Source organism: Nanorana parkeri, unplaced genomic scaffold (assembly GCF_000935625.1).
Source record: "Nanorana parkeri isolate BGI_ZX_2015 unplaced genomic scaffold, ASM93562v1 scaffold1134, whole genome shotgun sequence".
Classification (NCBI taxonomy): Eukaryota; Metazoa; Chordata; class Amphibia; order Anura; family Dicroglossidae; genus Nanorana; species Nanorana parkeri.
The window spans coordinates 288,193-311,580 of NW_017307402.1; the positions used below are offsets into that span (position 1 = coordinate 288,193).

At 45.8% G+C, this 23,388-nt stretch overlaps 1 protein-coding gene across 1 annotated transcript; it reads left to right on the top strand.

The window, feature by feature from the left end:
- The first annotated feature begins 70 nt into the window (after positions 1–70).
- ZBTB49 (zinc finger and BTB domain containing 49) lies at positions 71–23,036 on the top strand. The gene is made up of 8 exons (XM_018568065.1): positions 71–119; positions 7,074–7,247; positions 10,409–11,457; positions 12,364–12,410; positions 19,289–19,362; positions 20,210–20,292; positions 20,374–20,535; positions 22,377–23,036. Exons 2-8 carry the CDS (start codon positions 7,096–7,098, stop codon positions 23,015–23,017), a joined length of 2,208 nt encoding a protein of 735 aa, XP_018423567.1. The 5' UTR covers positions 71–119; positions 7,074–7,095; the 3' UTR covers positions 23,018–23,036.
- Positions 23,037–23,388: the final 352 nt, after the last annotated feature.

Consider the following 23,388-nt stretch of genomic DNA (forward strand, 5'->3'; position numbering starts at 1 on the left):
CGTCACTTCCCCTCCACCGGGTGTACAGCTGAATTGGCTTCACTCGGGGGCGGAAATGACGTAACGTACGGCGCAGACTCTAGTGTTGTTACCGGGTGACAGAAGGCGGGGAGCAGCGGGTGAGATGATCATGTCCTCCCTCTGTGTTGTTCTTTGTATAAACTGCACTGCGGTATCTGTGTCTGGCGGGGTGTGTGTGTGAGGCTACTAAAGGGGAACTCAGCTCAGAATAACAATAGGTGGACTTTCTTGTTGTGAGCTCCAGATACAACTGTGTCAAGTGTTGCCTCTTACTTCTCAGGAGATGTGTAGGCTCCCAGTTCAGACCTGGATTGAGGAGAATAGGGGAGAGAGGCATTGTTTAAAGCAGCATTGCATGCAATGGCTAGTTTGTTACCAGAGGTAACAGAAGCTGGTTGTTATGGATGAGCTGCATTCTGCCATCCCTGACAAAACAAACATTGGGGTTTTTTACAACCCATCCTTATAGTGTCCTACTGTCCTGGAGCCTTCCTTGAGGGCCCATTCACACGTATGCGTTCCATTGCGTTAATGCACATGTGTTGTGTTAAGCAACCTGTTCATTCCACGCACCACAGAAAAAACAGACATGACACATAAACAAAGCATGACACAATGCATGTGGTGCCCTGGGCTAAGTTGGATTCTACTGTATAGTGCATTGGGGTGCAGTTCATGGTGAATGTCATCAGAACACAGCACACATAGATAAGGTGCATCACCATTCACATTAACACAACATTGATCTCTAGAAGTGTCATGTCTCTGCAGCCTGTCACATTCTCCTACAGCATCTTCCTGTTCTCTGGTCACCTCCTGTATCATGTCCGCAGTCTATGACAGTCCTCTGTATCGTGTCCGCAGTCTATGACTGTCCTTTGTGTCGTGTCCGCAGTCTACGACAGTCCTCTGTACTGTGTCCGCAGTCTATGACAGGCCTCTGTATCGTGTCCGCAGTCTATGACTGTCCTTTGTGTCGTGTCCGCAGTCTACGACAGTCCTCTGTACTGTGTCCGCAGTCTATGACAGGCCTCTGTATCGTGTCCGCAGTCTATGACTGTCCTTTGTGTCGTGTCCGCAGTCTACGACAGTCCTCTGTACTGTGTCCGCAGTCTATGACAGGCCTCTGTATCGTGTCCGCAGTCTATGACTGTCCTTTGTGTCGTGTCCGCAGTCTACGACAGTCCTCTGTACTGTGTCCGCAGTCTATGACAGGCCTCTGTATCGTGTCCGCAGTCTATGACTGTCCTTTGTGTCGTGTCCGCAGTCTACGACAGTCCTCTGTACTGTGTCCGCAGTCTATGACAGGCCTCTGTATCGTGTCCGCAGTCTATGACTGTCCTTTGTGTCGTGTCCGCAGTCTACGACAGTCCTCTGTACTGTGTCCGCAGTCTATGACAGGCCTCTGTATCGTGTCCGCAGTCTATGACTGTCCTTTGTGTCGTGTCCGCAGTCTACGACAGTCCTCTGTACTGTGTCCGCAGTCTATGACAGGCCTCTGTATCGTGTCCGCAGTCTATGACTGTCCTTTGTGTCGTGTCCGCAGTCTACGACAGTCCTCTGTACTGTGTCCGCAGTCTATGACAGGCCTCTGTATCGTGTCCGCAGTCTATGACTGTCCTTTGTGTCGTGTCCGCAGTCTACGACAGTCCTCTGTACTGTGTCCGCAGTCTATGACAGGCCTCTGTATCGTGTCCGCAGTCTATGACTGTCCTTTGTGTCGTGTCCGCAGTCTACGACAGTCCTCTGTACTGTGTCCGCAGTCTATGACAGGCCTCTGTATCGTGTCCGCAGTCTATGACTGTCCTTTGTGTCGTGTCCGCAGTCTACGACAGTCCTCTGTACTGTGTCCGCAGTCTATGACAGGCCTCTGTATCGTGTCCGCAGTCTATGACTGTCCTTTGTGTCGTGTCCGCAGTCTACGACAGTCCTCTGTACTGTGTCCGCAGTCTATGACAGGCCTCTGTATCGTGTCCGCAGTCTATGACTGTCCTTTGTGTCGTGTCCGCAGTCTACGACAGTCCTCTGTACTGTGTCCGCAGTCTATGACAGGCCTCTGTATCGTGTCCGCAGTCTATGACTGTCCTTTGTGTCGTGTCCGCAGTCTACGACAGTCCTCTGTACTGTGTCCGCAGTCTATGACAGGCCTCTGTATCGTGTCCGCAGTCTATGACTGTCCTTTGTGTCGTGTCCGCAGTCTACGACAGTCCTCTGTACTGTGTCCGCAGTCTATGACAGGCCTCTGTATCGTGTCCGCAGTCTATGACTGTCCTTTGTGTCGTGTCCGCAGTCTACGACAGTCCTCTGTACTGTGTCCGCAGTCTATGACAGGCCTCTGTATCGTGTCCGCAGTCTATGACTGTCCTTTGTGTCGTGTCCGCAGTCTACGACAGTCCTCTGTACTGTGTCCGCAGTCTATGACAGGCCTCTGTATCGTGTCCGCAGTCTATGACTGTCCTTTGTGTCGTGTCCGCAGTCTACGACAGTCCTCTGTACTGTGTCCGCAGTCTATGACAGGCCTCTGTATCGTGTCCGCAGTCTATGACTGTCCTTTGTGTCGTGTCCGCAGTCTACGACAGTCCTCTGTACTGTGTCCGCAGTCTATGACAGGCCTCTGTATCGTGTCCGCAGTCTATGACTGTCCTTTGTGTCGTGTCCGCAGTCTACGACAGTCCTCTGTACTGTGTCCGCAGTCTATGACAGGCCTCTGTATCGTGTCCGCAGTCTATGACTGTCCTTTGTGTCGTGTCCGCAGTCTACGACAGTCCTCTGTACTGTGTCCGCAGTCTATGACAGGCCTCTGTATCGTGTCCGCAGTCTATGACTGTCCTTTGTGTCGTGTCCGCAGTCTACGACAGTCCTCTGTACTGTGTCCGCAGTCTATGACAGGCCTCTGTATCGTGTCCGCAGTCTATGACTGTCCTTTGTGTCGTGTCCGCAGTCTACGACAGTCCTCTGTACTGTGTCCGCAGTCTATGACAGGCCTCTGTATCGTGTCCGCAGTCTATGACTGTCCTTTGTGTCGTGTCCGCAGTCTACGACAGTCCTCTGTACTGTGTCCGCAGTCTATGACAGGCCTCTGTATCGTGTCCGCAGTCTATGACTGTCCTTTGTGTCGTGTCCGCAGTCTACGACAGTCCTCTGTACTGTGTCCGCAGTCTATGACAGGCCTCTGTATCGTGTCCGCAGTCTATGACTGTCCTTTGTGTCGTGTCCGCAGTCTACGACAGTCCTCTGTACTGTGTCCGCAGTCTATGACAGTCCTCTGTATCGTGTCCGCAGTCTATGACTGTCCTTTGTGTCGTGTCCGCAGTCTATGACAGTCCTCTGTGTCGTGTCCGCAGTCTATGACAGTCCTCTGTGTCGTGTCCGCAGTCTATGACAGTCCTCTGTGTCGTGTCCGCAGTCTATGACAGTCCTCTGTACCGTGTCCGCAGTCTACGACAGTCCTCTGTACTGTGTCCGCAGTCTATGACAGTCCTCTGTGTCGTGTCCGCAGTCTATGACAGTCCTCTGTGTCGTGTCCGCAGTCTATGACAGTCCTCTGTGTCGTGTCCGCAGTCTATGACAGTCCTCTGTGTCGTGTCTGCAGTCTATGACAGTCCTGTCTCCTGTCTGCTCCTGAATTCCATATTAATTTGTCCACCCCTAATTACTAAACTTCTAACCTTTATTAACACATTTCAATAATGCTGCTAACCTAACTAGTGTGTTAAATCTCCTGGTCCAAAGCAATCCTATGACAGTATTATGATAGACAGATATTGCGGCCTGAACATACCAGAAAATGGCACCAGAAACCCTCTCCAAAATGTCAGTGCTTAATGCAGCTGATTGAAGTGAGGAATGAATATGTAGCGGGGTGTCCTCAGAGTCCTTCTTCCATATGATTATACTCTCCAGACCTAGTTATTTGCCGCATTGGAATGACTTGTTTTACTGATTGTAGTATTTGAACCTTGTCTTCATTTATTTGATGACGAGAATCACTTTCCTTTCCATCATTGTAAGTTAGGCTTTTATATTCCCATCCAGAAGTCTGGCGCCATCAGTATTCATTATTTTCTTTATATCCTGCAATTTAAAGGCTGAATTGATTTGTTTTTCTGTCATACTAGATGCTTTTTTTTTTATCAGTATACACAGGCCCAACATTAATTTAATGTCCAAGGGAAATCACATCCTTTGTTACTAACATTATGTACTTTGAGTTTATGTAAACACAATATTATGTTTCAGTCAAGTGTGTCTGGTCATTTCATTCTTCATTTGCTTTTTCCGAGGCCCCTTTTATATAAATTCATCATTTTTTCTTCTTCTTTGGGAAGATATCACCTAAATGGTGGTTCTTTAAGTGGGACCCATTGGCCATCCATCCGATGGTCCATGTGTATATACAAGTTGGTCTTTATTGTTCTGACCTAGGCATCTTTGTTAGTGGGCAACCCAGAATGGGTACAGGGGGATCAAGTACAAGTGTTCACAGTAACTAGCCCTAGGCACCATTATCTCATTGTCTTTGAACTGGATAAATGGCGCTCAGAATTAGTGAGGAGATGTGTCCTTTGATCTGCACATTATGAAAGTTCCAGCAATCTCCCAAGTGAAACAAAATAATGTTCTTCTTGGTAAAAATGTATATCGCTCCCGTGATGGACTACAATCTCACGTTTAGTTTACTCATTTGTATTAATATTGTAGTCCATCACAGGAGCAAGCTTGGAGCGGTGACTACTTTACAACACACACAGGGACCATGGGGAACAAAAGTAGCCACCCTCCAGAAGGAAGGACAGTGTCAGCAGCAATTCAGAGATGATTTGAGGATCTACAGCCGAGTGATACACAAATAAGGTCCAGTATTGTTAATAGTTAAGGTCCTTGAATGTATTTTTAAGATTTAATTCCTGAGTTTATTGTCACTTTAAAGCTGAACTCCAGGAATAATGTTTTATGCATACTTACATTGGTCCAGCTTGGCTCAGTGTAAGTATCATATCTGATCCCTGGAGGGACTTTGGGGATTCTGAAAATCACTGTAATGGGCCACACTGGTCTCTTCCGGCTGCTTCCCCTCTGCACACTGAGCACACGGAGTCACCTCCTCAGCACCACAGCTATTCAGAGAGCGCCTTGTATTTTTGTTTTTCAGGTGTGGACGACTTCACAATCTCAACCTTGCCCAATCAGTGAACGGCTTGTGTTCATTGAAAAAAGAAAAATACAAGGCATTCTCTAAATGGCGGCATTCTGACGGAGTAAGTATGCATAAAACTTCATTCCTGGAGTTCAGCTTCAAGCCTTTTTTGTAATGAAAACTTTGTATATAAGGCCTCATTCACACACAACGCAAGCAAAATTGTATAATGCGTATATACGAGCGTCTATGCGCGCATATATGAGCCTAAATGCGTGCACTATTTGCATTCCCAGAATGCATTATTCCTAATGGAAATTTTAATGAACTGTGCGCGTATACGCGCAAACATGCGTATGCGCGTAAAATACGCAGAAATACGCTGCCCGGACGCATCTCGGTTCCATTCTGTTTTTGCGCATATATACGCTATGCAAATATACGGCACCAAACGCGGCTATGTGTATGGAGCCATTTATTTGCATATGTTGCATGTGGTACAATACGCACGCATGTACGCGCGCGACAGTGTGAATGAGGCCTAAATATATCTTTTTTTTTTTTCCATAGAAAACAATGTACCCTTTATTTAACTTGCTTTTGCATCTCAGTGTTGCTGATCACCTCTAGCCTCATTCGGCCATTTCCTGTTCACGTGCTATCTTTTCAGTCAGCTGCATATCATTGCTCTTGCCCGGCTTTTTTAAAATGAGAATTGTGGACCATACCTGAACAATGTTTGTCGGCAAGGCCACTACTAGTCTCGACCAAGGTCGCATGTGAGAGGGTGACATTGTAAGAAGATTGTTGTCACCTCATAACAGGATGTGCCTGAACAAGGACCTTCATGGCAGGATAAACCGTTCTTATTTTACTGAAAGTTGCTTATATTAAAAGACTGAAAACTACTTTCAAAACTACATTCACATATTAAAGCTTAAAGGAGAACTATGGGGTCAGTGTTTTTCCCCATAGTTAGGGTAACGGGAGGACACAAACGAGCTACAGCTCGCGGTACACTGAGATGCCGCAGCCGGAGCGGATCCCGACCTGGACGTCGGGATCCGCCCAGCTGCATGAGTGACAGCTGGCTCTGCCTATCTAGAGGCAGAGACAGCTGTACCCGCCCCCTCCCCCGACCGTTCTGCCAGTCAGCGCTGGCAGATCGGAGCGGGAAGAGGGGAATCCAGCCCCTCCCCTGTCACGGCAGAGAGCCGTGACAGGATCGAGAGGTGAGCGAACCCGGTATGTGTTCGCTCACCTCCCGATCCACTGAGCCGACCTGTGACAGCCTCATTGTCACAGGTCGGCTAGAACTATGAGGTGAGTGGAAATCACTCATCTCATAGTTCTCCTTTAAACTATATTTTAGGGCAGGTTCACACCATTTTCCGGACCTAGTCTGGCCCGGAAAATGGTGTGAACCTGCCACAGTTCCAGTGAATTCCAGACCAGACAAAATGAGACATGCAGTATTTTTCTGGTCTGGTCTGGTCTGGAACGGACTGCGCTGGTGTGAACAGAGGCCAGAAATAGTACAGTATAGGGATACATTAGGATGCATTTAGAGTCCGGAAACAATCTGGTCTGGAGATGATGTGGTGTGAATGGGCCCTAAGGGTTCATATCTACTTACTCCTCTTCTTCCCTTTTTTTAGCATTCTCATTTAAACTTGTCATTTTTTTAATCTTTGTAACATAAAACATACACTTAATATTACTCACCATATAAATAATAACAAAGTTATTGTGATATCAAGAGGCCGATATCTGAAATGTCTTTTGTCTGTTTGGGGTATACATGCAGTATGTGGGAGCTGAAGTTTGTAATAAGTTTATTGTAGAGTAACAAATGTGTATTGCATTGCTGGGATTGTGTATTGTGCCGCAGATAACCGCTCTCATCTTTTTCCAGGGCGAGTAAATGTTGCTCTACAATGGACCGGACTGCAAGTCACAGTTGCCATCTTCTACAGCAGCTGCACGAGCAAAGGATCCAGGGCTTGCTGTGCGACTGCATGCTGGTGGTGAAAGGAGTCTGCTTCAAAGCACATAAAAATGTGCTGGCAGCTTTCAGCCAGTATTTTAGGTATGGAGCGGTCTGATTTATCCGGTGTTGTGACTTTTTGCTATGTGCAATGCACCATTGTTTTTTATATTTTCCTGTGTTAAAAGAGAACTATGGGGCAACCTTTTTATCCCATAGTTCTCTTAAGGGTCACAGGAGGACATATACTAGTATACTCCCGTAACCCAAAGCTCAGTATATAGCGAGATACAGCTCGCTATATACTTAGAGCGCCGCAGCCGGGACAGATCCTGACAATGCTGTCGAGATCCACCCAGCTGCATGAGTGACAGCTGGCTCTGCCTATCTAGAGGCAGAGCCAGCTGTGCCCGCCCCCTCCCCATCTGTCAGTTGGAGGATCGGAGCGGGGAGATGAACAGAAAGTGAGCGAGCGACGGTATGCGTTCGCTCACTTCCCGATCTATAGAGTCGACCTGTGACAGTTTAATTTTCACACGTCGGTTTGAACTATGAGGTTGACTAAAATAATTTGGCTCATAGTTCTCCTTTTAAATAGTGTTATTTATTTTAGTTTTGGATAGAGGGTGGAAGCGTCAGCATCATCATTTTTTTGAAGTTCTATCACTTATAGGGCGATTTCCCTTTATTTCCTGCCCTGGTGATCACACAGTAAGGCCCCGTTCCCACTGCGCGATATGCAAATCGCGCGTTTGTCGCGCGATTTGCATATTGCGCAACATCGCAAGATTTGCCGTGCGATGTCGCGTTCAAGCTTGCATTGAGCAAGCTTGAATCGCGGCTAAATCCGCTCCAAAAAGGGTCCTGCTGTAGCGACACACGACGCGCGACAGCAGGACCCTTTGCCCCATTGGATTGCATTGGAGCGCGATATCGCGCGGTAATTTGCTGCGATATCGCGGGAATTACCGCGCGATAAATCGCTCAATGTGAACGGGGTCTAAGTGAAGGAAATCTTCCCAAAGGAATTGCAGACCACAGTATAATTCTGATAACGTGAATGAGATAGAACTTCTATCTAAAACGAAAAAAAAGTTTGGGCTGGAGTTCCTTTCTCAGCGCTTTACATAAGTATTCAACCACTTTGGACAATTTGTAGAGTTACTATGGGAAATTAAGGGGGATTCATCTGGGGTTTTATGTAATGTTAACCAAGGGAAAATTTTACTTTTCCAAATAAAAACATGGTTGCATAAATATTCAGCCACTTTTCAGTGAAACCTCTAAGAAGCTCTTGTACAGCCAGATGCCTACAGAGTGACCTATGTACACAGATTTTGTATGTGTCCGTACTGCTTCTCTACCCATACAAGTCAATGGATATGCCAAAGCAGCATGAAGCAGTTTAAGAAGAGGTCAAGTGCAACTCAGATGCACCTCTGATAGAACTCTAATGGAGTTCAGAACCATATCAGCCTGATGTCATCTAAAAGCACACAGCTTTTGCCAAGTCCTTATAGTTGATGTAAACTCTAACTGAATGGCATTTAGTTTGCTAAATCACCCTGTACTGTAAACATCTGCAATTTTTTTTATTGTTAGAAATGCTTTCACTTTTTTCCATCCATTGATGCATCTCCTACAGCCCCTTTAAATTAACTTCCTATCTACATGCACTCCAAGGACAATAGTAGAACACTGCTTAATGTTTGTTAAAGCTAGGGATGCACCGATACCGGTGTTTTGGTACCGAGTACGATCCGATTCGCCGATACCGAGTACCAGAAGTCCCATTCAGGAAGCCAGGCAGCGTGTAATGACTCGCCACCTGGCTTCCTGATTTGCCGGGAAGCCGGGCAGCGTGTAAAGACTCGCCACCCGGCTTCCCGATTAACAAGGAAGCCGTCCCATGTCACTATGTGACGAGAAAGCATGGAGCCGGCTTGCTGGCCAATCATGGAAGCCGGGCGCCGTGTAATGACGCGGTGCCCTGCTTCCTGAGATGACGAGGGAGCATAAAGCCGGCTTCCCGGACAATTAGAAAGCCGGGCGCTGCGTCATTACAAGGCGCCCGGCTTCCTGATTGGCCAGCTTCCTGATACAGGAAGTATCGGGCTAGGCATCGGAGCATTTGGGCGAGTACAAGTACTCACCCAAATACTCGGTACCGATACTAGTATCGGTGCATCCCTAGTTAAAACCAAAGTAAACCACTTAGGAGTTTTTTTTCTCTGTTTTTGCTGTGCATAATTGCACATTAGGGCACACTTATTGTACCTTAAAAGTGTGCCATTTCCCAACTCTGATGGATCAATCTTTGTTCCTCTGCGCTGTCCTCCGCTGCCATCATTTTTGCCACTGCCGCTTCTAAGGACTTGGAAGTCCTCTTTGGCCATTGGGAGGCCATTGATCATGGGTGGATATTGGGCGAAAGGAAGACTTCTTTTGGCAGAAGATATTTTGCGTGCCTCTTCTGCATACAAACCCATTGTCCCGGCATTTTTTAATTTTTTCCGCCCTTCTGCTTTAAAATAGGCCGTTGTAGGCTCTACAAATGTGTAGCCTGCGACTCTTATTTCCTATAGCAACTCCATACCCCTACAGGGGAAGCCTGTGTGACAACACAGGGATAGAGCCTTGTTACTGTATAACAAGAAGTGCCCCAACAAGAACCTTCATGACAGGATCACCAGCTATTTTAATGAAGACTGCCAATTTTCTAATATTAAAAATTATTGTAATCAATAGTACATTAACAAACACAAAATACATTAACGTGAAAGCTTATATCAGAGTTTGATGATTGACTTTACCTTTACTTTATTATGTCAATATTGAAAATATTATGGATGTGGCACCTTAACCCACGAAACAGTATCTAATAATTACTTTAGGTTGTCGTATAATAAGCTGAATGGAGTACACTTGTGTGCACATTAAAACATGAACCTAATACAGTTTATTACAAGGGCCCTGGACAGCAATGAGGTCTAGGCGGGGAGCAGAACCTACCCTGCTCTACCCAAAAAAAAAAACATCTCTCCATTTTTATAGGATCAACTCTTCAAATAAGCCCTTACTGGTGTAAAATCCTTGTGCCCTCGCTCTGCTAAGATATATCTGTTACCCTTCTGTATTAATTACAAATAATACAAAAAAATAAACTCTGCAACACAGATAACTAATGGCCAACGAATCTAGGGAGCTTGTAATACAAGTGCAATGTCTTGAACTTACACAATTCTTGTTTTGCTCTTCCACAGATCTCTGTTTCAGAATACCTCAGTCCAGAAAAATGACGTCTTTCACTTGGACATCAAGAATATTGGAGGCATAGGTCAAATCCTGGACTTTATGTACACCTCGCACCTTGACCTGAATAATGATAACATACAAGCCATGTTGGACATTGCACAGTGCCTCCAAGTACAAAACGTCTTGAATATGTGTTACAATTTCTTAAAACTAACCACAAATGTGGAGCCTGTGGCTCCCATTCCATGTAGCAACTCCGAACCCCTACAGGGGAATTACTCAGAGTTTACAAACTCTGTATCTGGCGAACAGCTAAGCACTCCGACACTTGAGGATCCTATAACTGAGGCCAGACATTCCCAGCCATTGTTGGCGGGTAAGGGCAGTGTTTCCTCAAATGAGGTTCCTAAACCCACATCTGTCACCGTCAACTCAAGTAATAAGGAAATCCAGTTAAAGCAGTATGGTCAGCCCTACAAACTGCGGGACTTTTACAGTAAACTCTTCTACAAGGAGAATGCAGACAAGGCAGCAGAGCAGGCTGCAACGGCCACCATTGAGTCTAATTTGACAGAATCACAACCATGGACTTTGACTCCTTCTGAGTCGATATTAGCCCCATCGGATTCTTTACCCCTGGAACCCTTGCCTGCGTTTTCTCATACCTTTGTTTCCTCCCAGGATCAAGAAGCACCACCACTACAGTTCCCTACAGAAATGCGACTTAAAAAAGCCATTCACCTCAAGAAATTGAACTTCCTCAGGTCTCAGAAGGCAGCAGAAGAGTCGGCTCCGCCAATTGAGGTCTTGCAGAACACTATAGAGGAAACAGTGTTCACAAATGAGGTATTAGACAATACAGAAAAGACCTTTCTAGAAAAAGAAGTTGACAGTGAAATACTCGAGAATGTTGCTGAGAATGTGGAGGTAGAAAGAGCGGAGAGCCCTAACTTGGAAGATTCGGGTGTACCGGTACCCAAGCACTGTGCATGTGACTTGTGTGGCAAGACCTTCAAACACCCCAGCAACCTGGGGCTGCACAAACGTTCTCACACAGGTACAGTGAGGTAATGGTTTGATGTTTACCACATGAAGGGAAAAAGTAGCAAGCAGTCCATCAAGGTACACAGTAGCGTATAAAGCTCTAAGTCAGACTTAGGCACTCTAGCTGTGATGAAACTACAAGTGCTATAATTCCTCTGGAAGTCATGCCAGTGACTGTCAGTCTTGCAATGCCTCATGGGACTTGTAGTTCTACAACAGCTGGAGTGGTTGCTTACCCCTGCACTAAGTGTTTATAATGGAGGCATGTAATAGTTTAGCAGGTTTAAATGAGGGCGAAATCATTTTTTTAAAAATTATTTTATTTCCAAGCTGTAGGAGCGTTATTTGAATGTATGAAATATTCCCTGAAATTCATAGAGTGTAGCTCATTAGAAATCTGTCTGTGCAACAAATGGCCCAACTTCTGACAGATTCATGTAACTGTCAGTAAGGTGTATACAAATCTGTTGCAGATTTTCCTCAGACAGAATTTTGTCTCCAACACAATACTTACACATACAACACAATTCACTCCGACATGGTAGAGTCTTATTACTGATATGACAGCATTTGCAGCCGTAGAGCCAGAATATAAAAGTGATTTACATTAGACTAACTAATTTCATCACATTAGAGTCCTCAGTCCTCCCCCTTCACATCAGAGTCCTCAGTGCCCTCCCTTCACATCAGAGTCCTCAGTGCCCTCCCTTCACATCACAGTCCTCAGACCTGGTGCCTCTGTGGGAAACTTTGGAGGTACCCAGGCTGCCATGCCACCCTAGTTTAGGAAGACTGGTATAAAAGTAATGTAAATATAGAAAGTTCTTATAATTAGATGTAAGCAAGAAATAGACATCTATAAACTGAAACTGATTTTTTGTCATTCCTTTGACTGACCATGTCATGTTTTTGTATGTAGGAGAGAAACCTTTTGAGTGTAGCGTTTGTGGCAAACACTTCTCACAGGTGAGATACTTTTCTTAATTCTATTGAAGTGTAATTCAAGGCAAATATTACAAAATCACCCTTTTAAGGCTTGTTCGCACCAGATGTGTTCAGGGTCGTTTTTCAAGCTCATTCTGGAAGCACGCACCTACCTTTCTACTCACCCGAGTTCCAATGCTTTCAAGAAAAATACATCATCATGCATTTCTCCAATCATTTTCCAGGACAGCAACCTGAGAGATGATTGGCTCCTCCCTCTACAGGAAACACAATTGAAACAGTTAGAAACCCCTCCCACTTCCTTCGTCCCTCAGTTTAGATTGATACTGTACAGGACTGTGTTCAGCACTCTGTTTCTTTTGCCTGACCGGTCGGCCTTGTGGTCGCGGGTCCCCCTTCTATGCAGTTCTGCTCTGTGTTCTTTTTACAGCCTGCGGCTTTGCTGTGGTTCAGAGGGTTTGTACTTAAAATTCCAGGTGCTTGACCTCTCCTTTCACAGGGAGGACAGCACCTGAAGCCCCTGGCAGTAGTGCCCTGTCCTTGTGTACTCCTGTGGATCAGGAGTGTTCCGGCATTGTGGCTGAACAGGCGCGCGGCGGTGGAACGCACGCGGCGGCGGGAAGTGTCTGTGCCCTCCTAACCTCGTTTTCGGAGCGTGTGATGTCATTTCCAGCAGCTGGCATTTACCTCACTTCCGCTGCGGGTTCTCTGCCGTTTTGACACGCCTGGATGGGGTCTCCAGTCCCGTGACCATTCCAGGAACAGGAAGTGGGGGGAAAAAGGCACCAATGCTGCTCTGATGGAGGAGGAGAGCAAGCCGGCGTGCACTGTCTCCAGGTCTAAGTGTGCAGTGAGTGTAAGCGGTCTCTTGTCCTACCTGCTACAAAACGAAACCGAAATAAAAAAAATTGTCAGACCGAAAATGTTTTTTTTATTTTAATTTTTTCACATTTTTTAAATATTTTATTTTTTTTAGAAACTTAATTTTTTTTAATATTTATTCATTTTTTATTACATTTTTTTTTTTTTACTTTACTTTTAGGGGCTTCGGGGAAATATTAGGGGTCTAAACAGATCCCTGATATTTCCCTAGTCCACAGAGTCCTCAATCTCTTTTTCTGTATCCCCTGTTATCAATGAACAGGAATCCTCTATACTGAGTGTTCCTGTTCATTCATAACATGAGAATATAGTATGTTTACTATAAGTACAATTATGAATGAACAGGTGGGGATGTAGATCCCTTCCCATTCATTCATAATTGAGGATATAGTAACCATACCATGCCCTCAATTATGTACAAACACTCGGTGATCGCTGAGTGTGTGTACCTTGCTCTCCTCTCTGACACGCTGTCACAGGAGGCTGATCGAGCGCTGTAGGGAGGAGAGCCCAGCCTCCTTTGACAGCACGGCCTGACTCCGCCCACACACCGCTTTGCCGGACTGTGATAGGAGGCTGAGCGGTGTGGGAGGAGATGCCGGCCGCTCACAGCGCTCTCCTCCCGCAGCACTTTGCCGGCTATCACAGTTTCTCTCCTCCCTGTTGGGACACAACGCAGCACCCAGCGGGGAGGAAAGAAATCAGGGATGCGGCGATGTATCGGCAGGAAAATTGCACTTTCGGCATTTAGCCAAAAGGGCCATTTTCGGGCGATATATCGGTGCATCCCTAGTGGCAATTGTAACGCTAAGCTTCCTGCTAGTTATGTAAAGCCCTTTTGTGATTTATGCATTCAAAAATTGTTAGCTAGCAAATCTTCTAATCTTATGAAGAGATTTTTGGATTCTGTGAGGACTGAGGTGGTAGCTACAGTACAGTATTTTTAAAGTGTTGTTGCTGAGATGTTGCCTGCTTCTTCTGCTCCCTCTTTGATTCTGGTCATACCTGGTCCTGCATTACAGTCTAAGTCAGTATCACTTCAGGAAGATTTGGATAGGAAGGATTCTGGTTCTGGCTCAGATAGTTCTTTGGAGGAAGAGCGACCTTAGATGATGATATGGAGTCTCGACCATCCAGACATTTATTCCCTTTAGAGGATATGGATTACTTATTGCAAGCCATATATGCTACTGAGCAGATCCCGGATCCACCAGGAGCAGTGTCAGTGCAGTAGAGTTAACAGAGGCCTTGTAGAACCAGACGGAAGAGTTTTTCCAATTATTCAGTCTTTGAAGGAGCTTGTTGCAGGAGAATTGAAGGAGCAAGAACGGAAATTTCTAGAATTTAGATCTTGGAAGAGAAGATTTCCCTTTTGGTAGAGAAAATATTTTAATTGTCCTAAGCTCGATGTGGCCTTAGCGCAGGTTTAAAAAAAAGCTGATCTTTCTTTTGAAGATGCAGGAAATATAAAAGATCAAATGGATCGTAAGGCGGAAGCTTTGCTGCCCAGGGCCTGGGATGCCAATGCCACTTCAATAGCCCCAGCCGTAGCAGCCACATGCGTTGCCAGGAATATGGATTTATGGCCGGGGAGAGCATCCATGCATATTCTCAGGGGGCCCCTGCGGAACAAGCTTTAGAATCCTTGTCTTGGTAAGTATTTGGTAAGGCAATGGCTTGCATAGCAGATGCTTCTGCAGAAGCAGTTAGAGCTGTGGATCAAAAGTCTTTCGGAGGATGTTTGCCGCGGGGAGGTTGGGAGGAGGCAGACTGTGGAATCAGGAAAAACCAATGCAGGTCACTACGGACGCATGTTCTTGGGTTTGGGAAGCCCACACGATGGGGCTTCATGCTCAGGGTCCCTGGCCTCAACAGATAGCGGCGCCGCCTCAAATTTGAGGGAGCTCTCAGCGGTGACGGAAGCGCTGATTGCTTTCCAGTCAATTATAATGGGAAATGTAAAGCAGATTTTCTCAGACAATTCCACCACAGTGGCTTACCTAAATCATCAGGGGGGTACCAAGTCAGTAACCCTGTTGAGGACAGCACAGGAAGTTTTTCTCTGGGCAGAGTCACAGATTCTTTCGCTTTCTGCGGTTCACATAGGAGGAGTGTTCAACAAAACAGCAGATTTTTTGAGTCGCAGACCAGTACATCAAAACGAATGGGAGCTTCATCAGGAAGTGTTTGCGCAAATAGTCTAGAGATGGGGTCAGCCACAAGTAGACTTATTTGCGAGGAGAACAAACAGAAGGGTGCAAGTCTTTGCGCAAGGAGGAGGGTTCCAAGGTAGATGCACTGGCTCAAGACTGGAATTTCAGTGTGGGATATGAATTTCCTCCCCTGGCCCTGCTTCCCCTGGTATTCTGCAGAAGCTAAGCAGTTCAGTTTGCAGTCTCATTCTTGTGGCCCAAGAGAACTTGGTTTTCGGAACTTTAAACTTGATCCATTCTACCCCCCTTGGGTTCTTCTTGTCAGGAGGGATCTTCTATTTCAAGGGCCAGTTCTGCATCTGAACCCGGATTTCTTTCACTTGACAGCCTGGCTCTTGAGAGGAGGATCTTAAAGAGAAAAGGGTGTTCAAATAGAGTGATTGACACCCTTCCTTCTAGTAGAAAGACTGTTACGAGAAAGATTTACAGTAAAGTTTGGAAAGTGTTTTCTTCTTGATATTTAGAAAAGTGTGGTCTCACCTTCGGTTCCTGAAATGTTAGATTTTTGACAGGAGGTCCTTGATAAAAATGTGGGGCTTAGCACTCTTGAGGTGCAGCTATTGGTTCTATCTGTATTTCCAGAGATAAAATTGCTGCAGGATCCATTGGTAAAGAAGATTCTGGTAGCTACAGAGTGTGTTTGTCCTTTGAAGTCCAAGGTGTTTCCTCCTTGGGATTTGTCCTTAGTGTTAAGGGGTCTGTCTAAACACCCTTATGAACTAATTTCAGAGGCATCCATTAGGTAGTTGTCACTAAAAATGGCTTTTCTTTTAGAGATCACCTCCGCTAGGAGAATTGGGGATCTGCAGTCTTTGACAGTTAAAGGAGAACTATGGGGTTAGGGCTTTTCCCCATAGTTCTCCTTAGGGTAACGGGAGGACACAAACTAGCGTCCTCCCGTCACCCAAAGCTCAGTATATCACGAGCTGTAGCTGGGGCGAATCTACTACTGTCGATATCCACCCAGCTGCGGGATTGAGAGCTGGCTCTGCCTATCTAGAGGCAGAGCCAGCTGTACCCGCCCCCTACCTCATCCGTTCTGCCAGTCAGCGCTGGAGGATCGGACAGGGGAGGGGGGGAATCCCTGCAGGGAGCCGTGAGTTAGTCACCTCTCACTGCACGGAGATGATCGAGAAGTGAGCGAGCGACGCTATGTGTTCGCTTACTTCCCGATCTATTGAGCCGACCTGTGACAGTTTCATTGTCACAGGTCGGCTAGAACTCTGAGGATGAGTGATTTTCACTCGCCTCATAGTTCTCTTTTAAGGACCGTTATTTAACTATTCTTTCTGATAGAGTTATTCTCAAACCAGACCCTTTGTGTTCGCCGAAGGTATCTTCACAATTTCATAGGTCCCAGGAGATTATTCTTCCTTCTTTCTGTGACAGCCCAAAAGATACCTTCCTCAGTTAAAGGAGAACTATGAGGTGAGTGCTTTTTGACTCACCTCATAGTTCTAGCCGACCTGTGACAATGAGACTGTCATGGGTCGGCTCAGTAGATCGGGAGGTGAGCGAACACATACCGGCATTCGCTCACCTCTCGATCCTGTCACGGCTCTCTGCCGTAACAGGGGAGGGGCTGGATTCCCCCCGCTCCGATCCACCAGCGCTGACTGGCGGAACGGACGGGTGAGGCGGCGGGGACAGCTGGCTCTGCCTCTAGATAGGCAGAGCCAGCTGTCAGTCACGCAGCTGGGCGGATCCCGGCATAATTGTCGGGATCCGCTTGAACTGCTGCGTCTCAGTATGCTGCTAGCGGTATATTGCGGCGTCTCGGTATACCGCGAGCAACAGCTCGCGGTATACTGAGCCTAGGGTGAAGGGAGGACGCTAGTTAGTGTCCTCCCGTTACCCTAAGGAGAACTATGGGGAAAAGCCTTAACCCCATAGTTCTACTTTATAGCACATTCTACCAGGTCATTAGCAATATCCTGGACAGAAAAGGCAGGGGCATCGGTATAACAGATCTGCAGAGCAGCTGTGTAGTCAAGACAAGACGCCTTCATCAAGCATTACCGAGTGGAAGTGTTGTCGTAACAAGACCTTGCTTTTGGTCAGGAGATGCTTCAAGCAGTTGTCCCACCCTAATGAGGTAGGCTTGCTTTTTAGTTTGTGCTTTCTTATCTTCTTAGGTTGCTGTCCTGGAAGATGATTGGAGAAATGCTGCGTTAGACTTACCGGTAAGTGTATTTCTAGGAATCCTCCAGGACAGCAAGCCTACTTCCCACCCTGGATTATGTATGCATCCTTTTATTGTTTATGGGTGTTTGTTTCCCTCGTTCTCTGGTGGAGGTAGTCTACGTTTACCTCAACTCAGGGAGGCGGGAGGGGTGTTTAACTGTTTCAATTGTGTTTCCTGTAGAGGGAGGAACCATTCATCTCTCAGGTTGCTGTCCTGGAAGATTCTTAGAAATATCGTTACCAGTAAGTCTAATTGAGCATGCTTTTAATGTGCATAAATGCGTGTAAACATGAGTGAAGAAGTAAAAAAAAGCGCTTTAAATTCGGTTCCTCAGGTTCTTTGTAGTAAAGGGGAAAAAACTAATTGCCAAAAAAAAAAGGCCCTGCTGTGATTACAAAGGTGTGAACACGCACTGAATGCAGGGATTCACTTGTATCTCCTGTACCGGGGAGAGTTAGCATGGCTGCACATAGGCATCAGATGCAAGTCTCTGTCCAGCATCATTGAATGCTTTCACTTTGCAGGCTGCAGGTGAGTTGTTTATTATCAGTCTGTGGCTGTGCATCTTGATTTTCTAACTTGGTGATATTTCTGATCAAGTCAGCACAGTGCAGATTTAAACATGCGTTTCTGGTGTGACTTTTATTAGGATGGTTGTTCACTGATCTGTTTTTCTTGCCAATCTCCCTCTACTGCTTTACTACGATCGCAAAATTCCATGCCATGGCGAGTCCGTACCAGCAGAGGGAGCACCTTGCTTACTGATGTGTAAGCCACATACTGTATATTGCCTAATTCTGCCACAAATTCCCTTTTACACTAATTGATAAAAACATTGACATGGAAAGTTGTGATGTCAAAGCCCAGTGCACAAAAAAAATGGGGAAATGAATAAGCACATCTTTCTGCCTTCTTAAGTCTCCCTCCACTGCAGACAACAAATCATGTTCGGTTTAGGTCACCATAAGTCTCACTCCAAAACAGACAGAATGTCTTTATAATCTGGCTTGCTGCATTGCTTTCATTATGGTGGAGCTATGGCGATAATAAATCGAGAAATTCCCCGGAACTAAAATTATGTCAGACAAAATCATTTAGGGCCAATTCACACCAGAGAATTGCAATAATTGCACGTTACCTTGCGTTTAGCACACACCATCACACAGCGCACCTAACATGCGTTACTATGCGCTAGGTGTGTTGCATTGCCATTCATTTGAATGGCACCCGAGTGCTCCTGCATTGAAGCACAATAGTGGGCAATGCGGTGAGATAAAGTAGCACATGCACGACTTTTACCCAACTGTGCTGCAACAGAAGGTATTGAGGTACTTTGCATGCGCTGCAACACACAGCTGCCGAGTGGTGCATTGGGGGGCCTTTCAAATGAATGGCAACGCAAAAAAGACACCCGGCGCATGCTACCAAATGCTAGATCAGGTGCATTGTGCCACAGCGATCACTAAATTAACTGCAACGTGCGATTAGCGCAAGGCTTCAGGGTGAAGGGGCCCTCAAATTGTATTGTTATAAAGACAAATTGTAAGCCTGCTATGAATAGAACTCTCAGTCTTTGACTTCGTATTTGCAGACTATGACACATGTCTTTTTTTTTGCAGGCTGGAAATCTTCAGACTCATTTACGAAGGCACTCTGGTGAAAAACCTTACATATGCGAAATTTGTGGCAAAAGGTATCAGCAGGGTATCTTCACATATTGAAATACTTTCTCTTCTTTTGCTTGCCCTATTCAATAAATCGTACAGCACATTCACATCCAGCCCGGTGCACTGTGGTGTGTGAAAAGAGACATAAAGACCAATCTTATTTGTTGCTTTACTTCTAAAGCCAAATCTTTTTTGTTGCTTTACTTCTCTTTTGGGCCACACTAGTAGTAGTAGTATATTCAGTAATGTCATCCTGCGACCCAAAGTCCGGCTACTGCCTGCTATATCATGGCATTGCAGAGCCGCACTGCAGCAGGGAAGGACCCTGACAATATTGTTGGGACCCCCCTCTCTAGAGCCAGCTGTGCCCGCCCCCTCCCCAGTCTGTCCCTCCAATAAGTAAATTTTACACTCCCAAAACGTCTCCTTTAAATGAGCTAACGTATGTTACTGCAATGGTTTAAATGGGCCGTAATTCCTTAAAGGTATCCCACGATTTTGTTACTAGAGTTTTGATGCAAACTTCACAAGTGGCGCTGGAGGTGAAATCTTTATATTTCCTATTTATATTTACCATTATACCAGAATACATAGTGCATTTGTATATTCATTCTTTATAAAGTTAAGGACTTAAGAAGTGACTTCATGCTTATGCCCACTCTACCTCCCTCAGTACAGCTCTAGCTCAGATTTATAGCAAGCAGCTTTTGCTGTGCTTACTCTTTAGAGAACCCATTGTGCTCTAGGAATCTCTTTTCACGGCCGTTCACGTCCTTCTGAATGAGCCCTCACAGTGCTTTCAGTACTTCATAAAAATAAAGTATGATCATATTAGTGACAAGATTCTTACCTCACCGTTCTCTGCTTTTCTAGGTTTGCAGTCTCTGGTGATGTGCAGCGCCACATTGTCATTCACACAGGGGAGAAACCACACTTGTGTGATATCTGCGGGAGAGGTAATGTGACTGATTACACATGATTGCCGACCTCCATTCTCAGTAAAGTAGGGTCAGCTTCTTTCCTCTTCACTTTGCTAGGTTTTAGTAATATCAGCAACTTGAAGGAACACGAGAAGACTCACGCCACAGACAAACTGTATACCTGTGATGACTGCGGTAAATCCTTCAACATGTACCGCAAGCTAATAAAGCACAGAATCCGCCACACAGGAGACCGACCGTACAGTTGTATGACATGTGGTGAGTGCTGATCCGTGTCCTCCAACATAGACCTTATGGAAATTCAAAGATTCCCTTATTTTACTGCTTGGGGGAAGAACTAATCTTGTGGAAATAGCAGAGGACACCGTAAGATCAAGTAATGGAGTCAGGAAGCATTTATTTTATTCTTTTATACAATGCTGGAAGTAAGCTGGCCATACACTGTGCAAAGTTCCACCGGTTCTTGATGAAGCAGCCGAAATTCGCACAGTGGGTGTCGCTGTCTGCACCCTTTTGGACAGCATCCCTTGATCAGCTGATCAGAGGAGCCGGTCGGAAAATCTTCGAACGAACAGAGTGGGCAGCCAATGAGCAGCTGCTGTCGGAATACAATGAAGACAGCGAGAGATTCCTTGAGCAACGCTAGTAAGCATTGATGGCGGAATCTGTTATATTTTCTGCGTTCAGCCCACAGGTTGAACCAAGAAAATATCACAGTGTATGGCCAGCTTTAGCAGCATCCATAGAATTGTTCACACAGTTCCCTGCCTCAAAGGAGCATATTTTGTTACTGCTCTGACTCATTGGGTCTGTGTATACATCTTAGTATTAGTTTTCTAAACCGTGGGCTTTTTCACCAAAGCATTTAGGGATAACCTAGACAGCGTGAAAAGAATCCTAGAGCTTCTCCTAGCTTGAATAAAAAATACAAAACAATCTATGAAATAAATATTTTTTAGTTCTTATTGTATTATTAAAACATATTGTATTCAAAAGCCCTACACATTACTTTTTTAAAGGAGAACTATGAGGTGAGTGCTTTCCACTCACCTCATAGTTCTAGCCGACCTGTGACAATGAGACTGTCACAGGTCGGCTCAGTAGATCGGGAGGTGAGCGAACACATAGCGGCGTTCGCTCAGCTCTCGATCCTGCCACGGCTCTCTGCCATGACAGGGGAGGGGCTGGATTCCCCCCTCCCCGCTCTGATCCTCCAGCGCTGACTGGCGGAACGGACGGGGGAGGGGGCGGGTACAGCTGGCTTTGCCTCTAGATAGGCAGAGCCAGCTGTCACTCACGCAGCTGGGCGGATCTCGACATCGATGTCGGGATCCGCTGCGGCGTCTCAGTATACCGCGATCTGTAGCTCGTGGTATACTGAGCTTAGGGTGACGGAAGGACGCTAGTTTGTGTCCTCCCGTTACCCTAAGGAAAACTATGGGGAAAAGCCCTGACCCCATAGTTCTCCTTTAAGTAGTTAGAGAAGAACTCCAGGGACAATTATTAACACTTGCAGTGCAGTGGAGCTGCCCCTGCACTGCAAGGGTTAACGACTCGTTTTGGTCTATGGAGGAAAATAACAAGGTTATACTTACACAATCCTCAAAGACGGATGGCTGTGGCAACGCTCCCTGCAGCCTGTCTCCTCTTATGCTCCAGCGATAAAATATCCCTCGTCGTCCTCCCATTCTATACACCGTATTGGACGAGATGACTCAACTCCTAGACCACTGGGGGACAGACAATCTAGGGACCACTCTAAGTGCCGGCCGGCTCGGTGGTATAACTTTTTTGTTTTTTGACATTAGGCAAACGAGCAGTTCAGCCTTGCAGTGCGGGCTAGCCCCACTGAAAGGGTTAATAAAATGTCTGCCCAAAGTTCTTCTTTAAAGTGAACCTGTTGTTTTGCTCTGCATATAACAAAGCACAGGTCCCCTGGAAGTCCTATGGTTGGATCTCTCAGGATAACACTTGACACCAATTTCTAAGTGTTTGTTTTAGTAATTGAGTTTACTTCTAGACAGATGATCTTTGCTTCCTTACGGATTCATGATTGGGCTGTTCACCTTTTCCGTTATATGTTTCTCCCTATTTTACAGGCAAGAGGTTCGGTGGCTCCGGAGACCTGCGCAGGCACGTCAGATCTCATACAGGGGAGAAGCCATACACATGCGATGTATGCAACAAAAGCTTCTCCCGCTCAGCTGTTCTCAGACGTCACAAAAAGATGCACTGCAAGGCTGGAGATGGCGATCAGGTCACAGAAGAGGAGTTTCCCGATCCGGCAGAATCTTCCAATCTGGACAAAGCACAAAATGTAGATTCCGTCACACAAAACATTTCTGTCGCTTTTATACAAGAACATTCTGTGGAGAATACAAGGAATGACTATGAGGGAAGCACAGCAAACCCCTACTGCAAATTACAAAGCATGATTCAGCAAGATACCGGCCAGGACAAGAATATCTCCGAGCGTACAAAAACCACAAAGCCTCACTTAGCAGACACAGGCGAGGCCTATACATTCACAGAGGTGGAGGTATCGGAGGACAGTGTACACACGGACATATCTATGATACGTTCCTCATTGGTGACTTTAGAGAATAACTGCAACGAGCCACTAAATAACCGAGCCTCATCCAATGGATACAGAGGCTCCGATGGCCCCTTCTTCTCTAGTATGTCTCTATGGGGGCTCGCTATGAAGACGCTGCAGAATGAAACTGACATGGAACAGTGATTGTAGTGCAAATCTCTAGAGTGCATTTAAAAAGAGTATTGTTCATCAGGGTTCTTAATGCATTATTTTTCTAATTTAATAAATCTAAAATATGTATTTCTGGATTTTTCTGATACAACAGACCTTGTGATCTGTAGACTTCTAACAAACTTTTGTTCTCCAAGGGCTTCTTATCAGCTATGGCCAAAAAATAAAAACTATTGGCTTAAAGTGATATTAAACCCAGCTTTTAAGCGATTTCAAATATCCAAGCTAGTAAATGGCCAGCTGCTGGAGAATGCTCTGTACTGGACAGGAAGCTCAGGGAAGTAGAGCTGAGAGAGTTGGGGCTGTTGTGAAACATGACGATTGTAAGTGCTGGGACAAAAATG

Excerpts from the sequence above, each read along its gene's own strand:
- ZBTB49 (XM_018568065.1), top strand. The coding sequence starts at position 7,096 with ATGGACCGGACTGCAAGTCACAGTTGCCATCTTCTACAGCAGCTGCAC. Across the intron at positions 19,363-20,209 it reads TGCGAAATTTGTGGCAAAAG|GTTTGCAGTCTCTGGTGATG; the intron begins GTATCAGCAGGG and ends CTGCTTTTCTAG. Across the intron at positions 20,293-20,373 it reads GTGTGATATCTGCGGGAGAG|GTTTTAGTAATATCAGCAAC; the intron begins GTAATGTGACTG and ends TCACTTTGCTAG.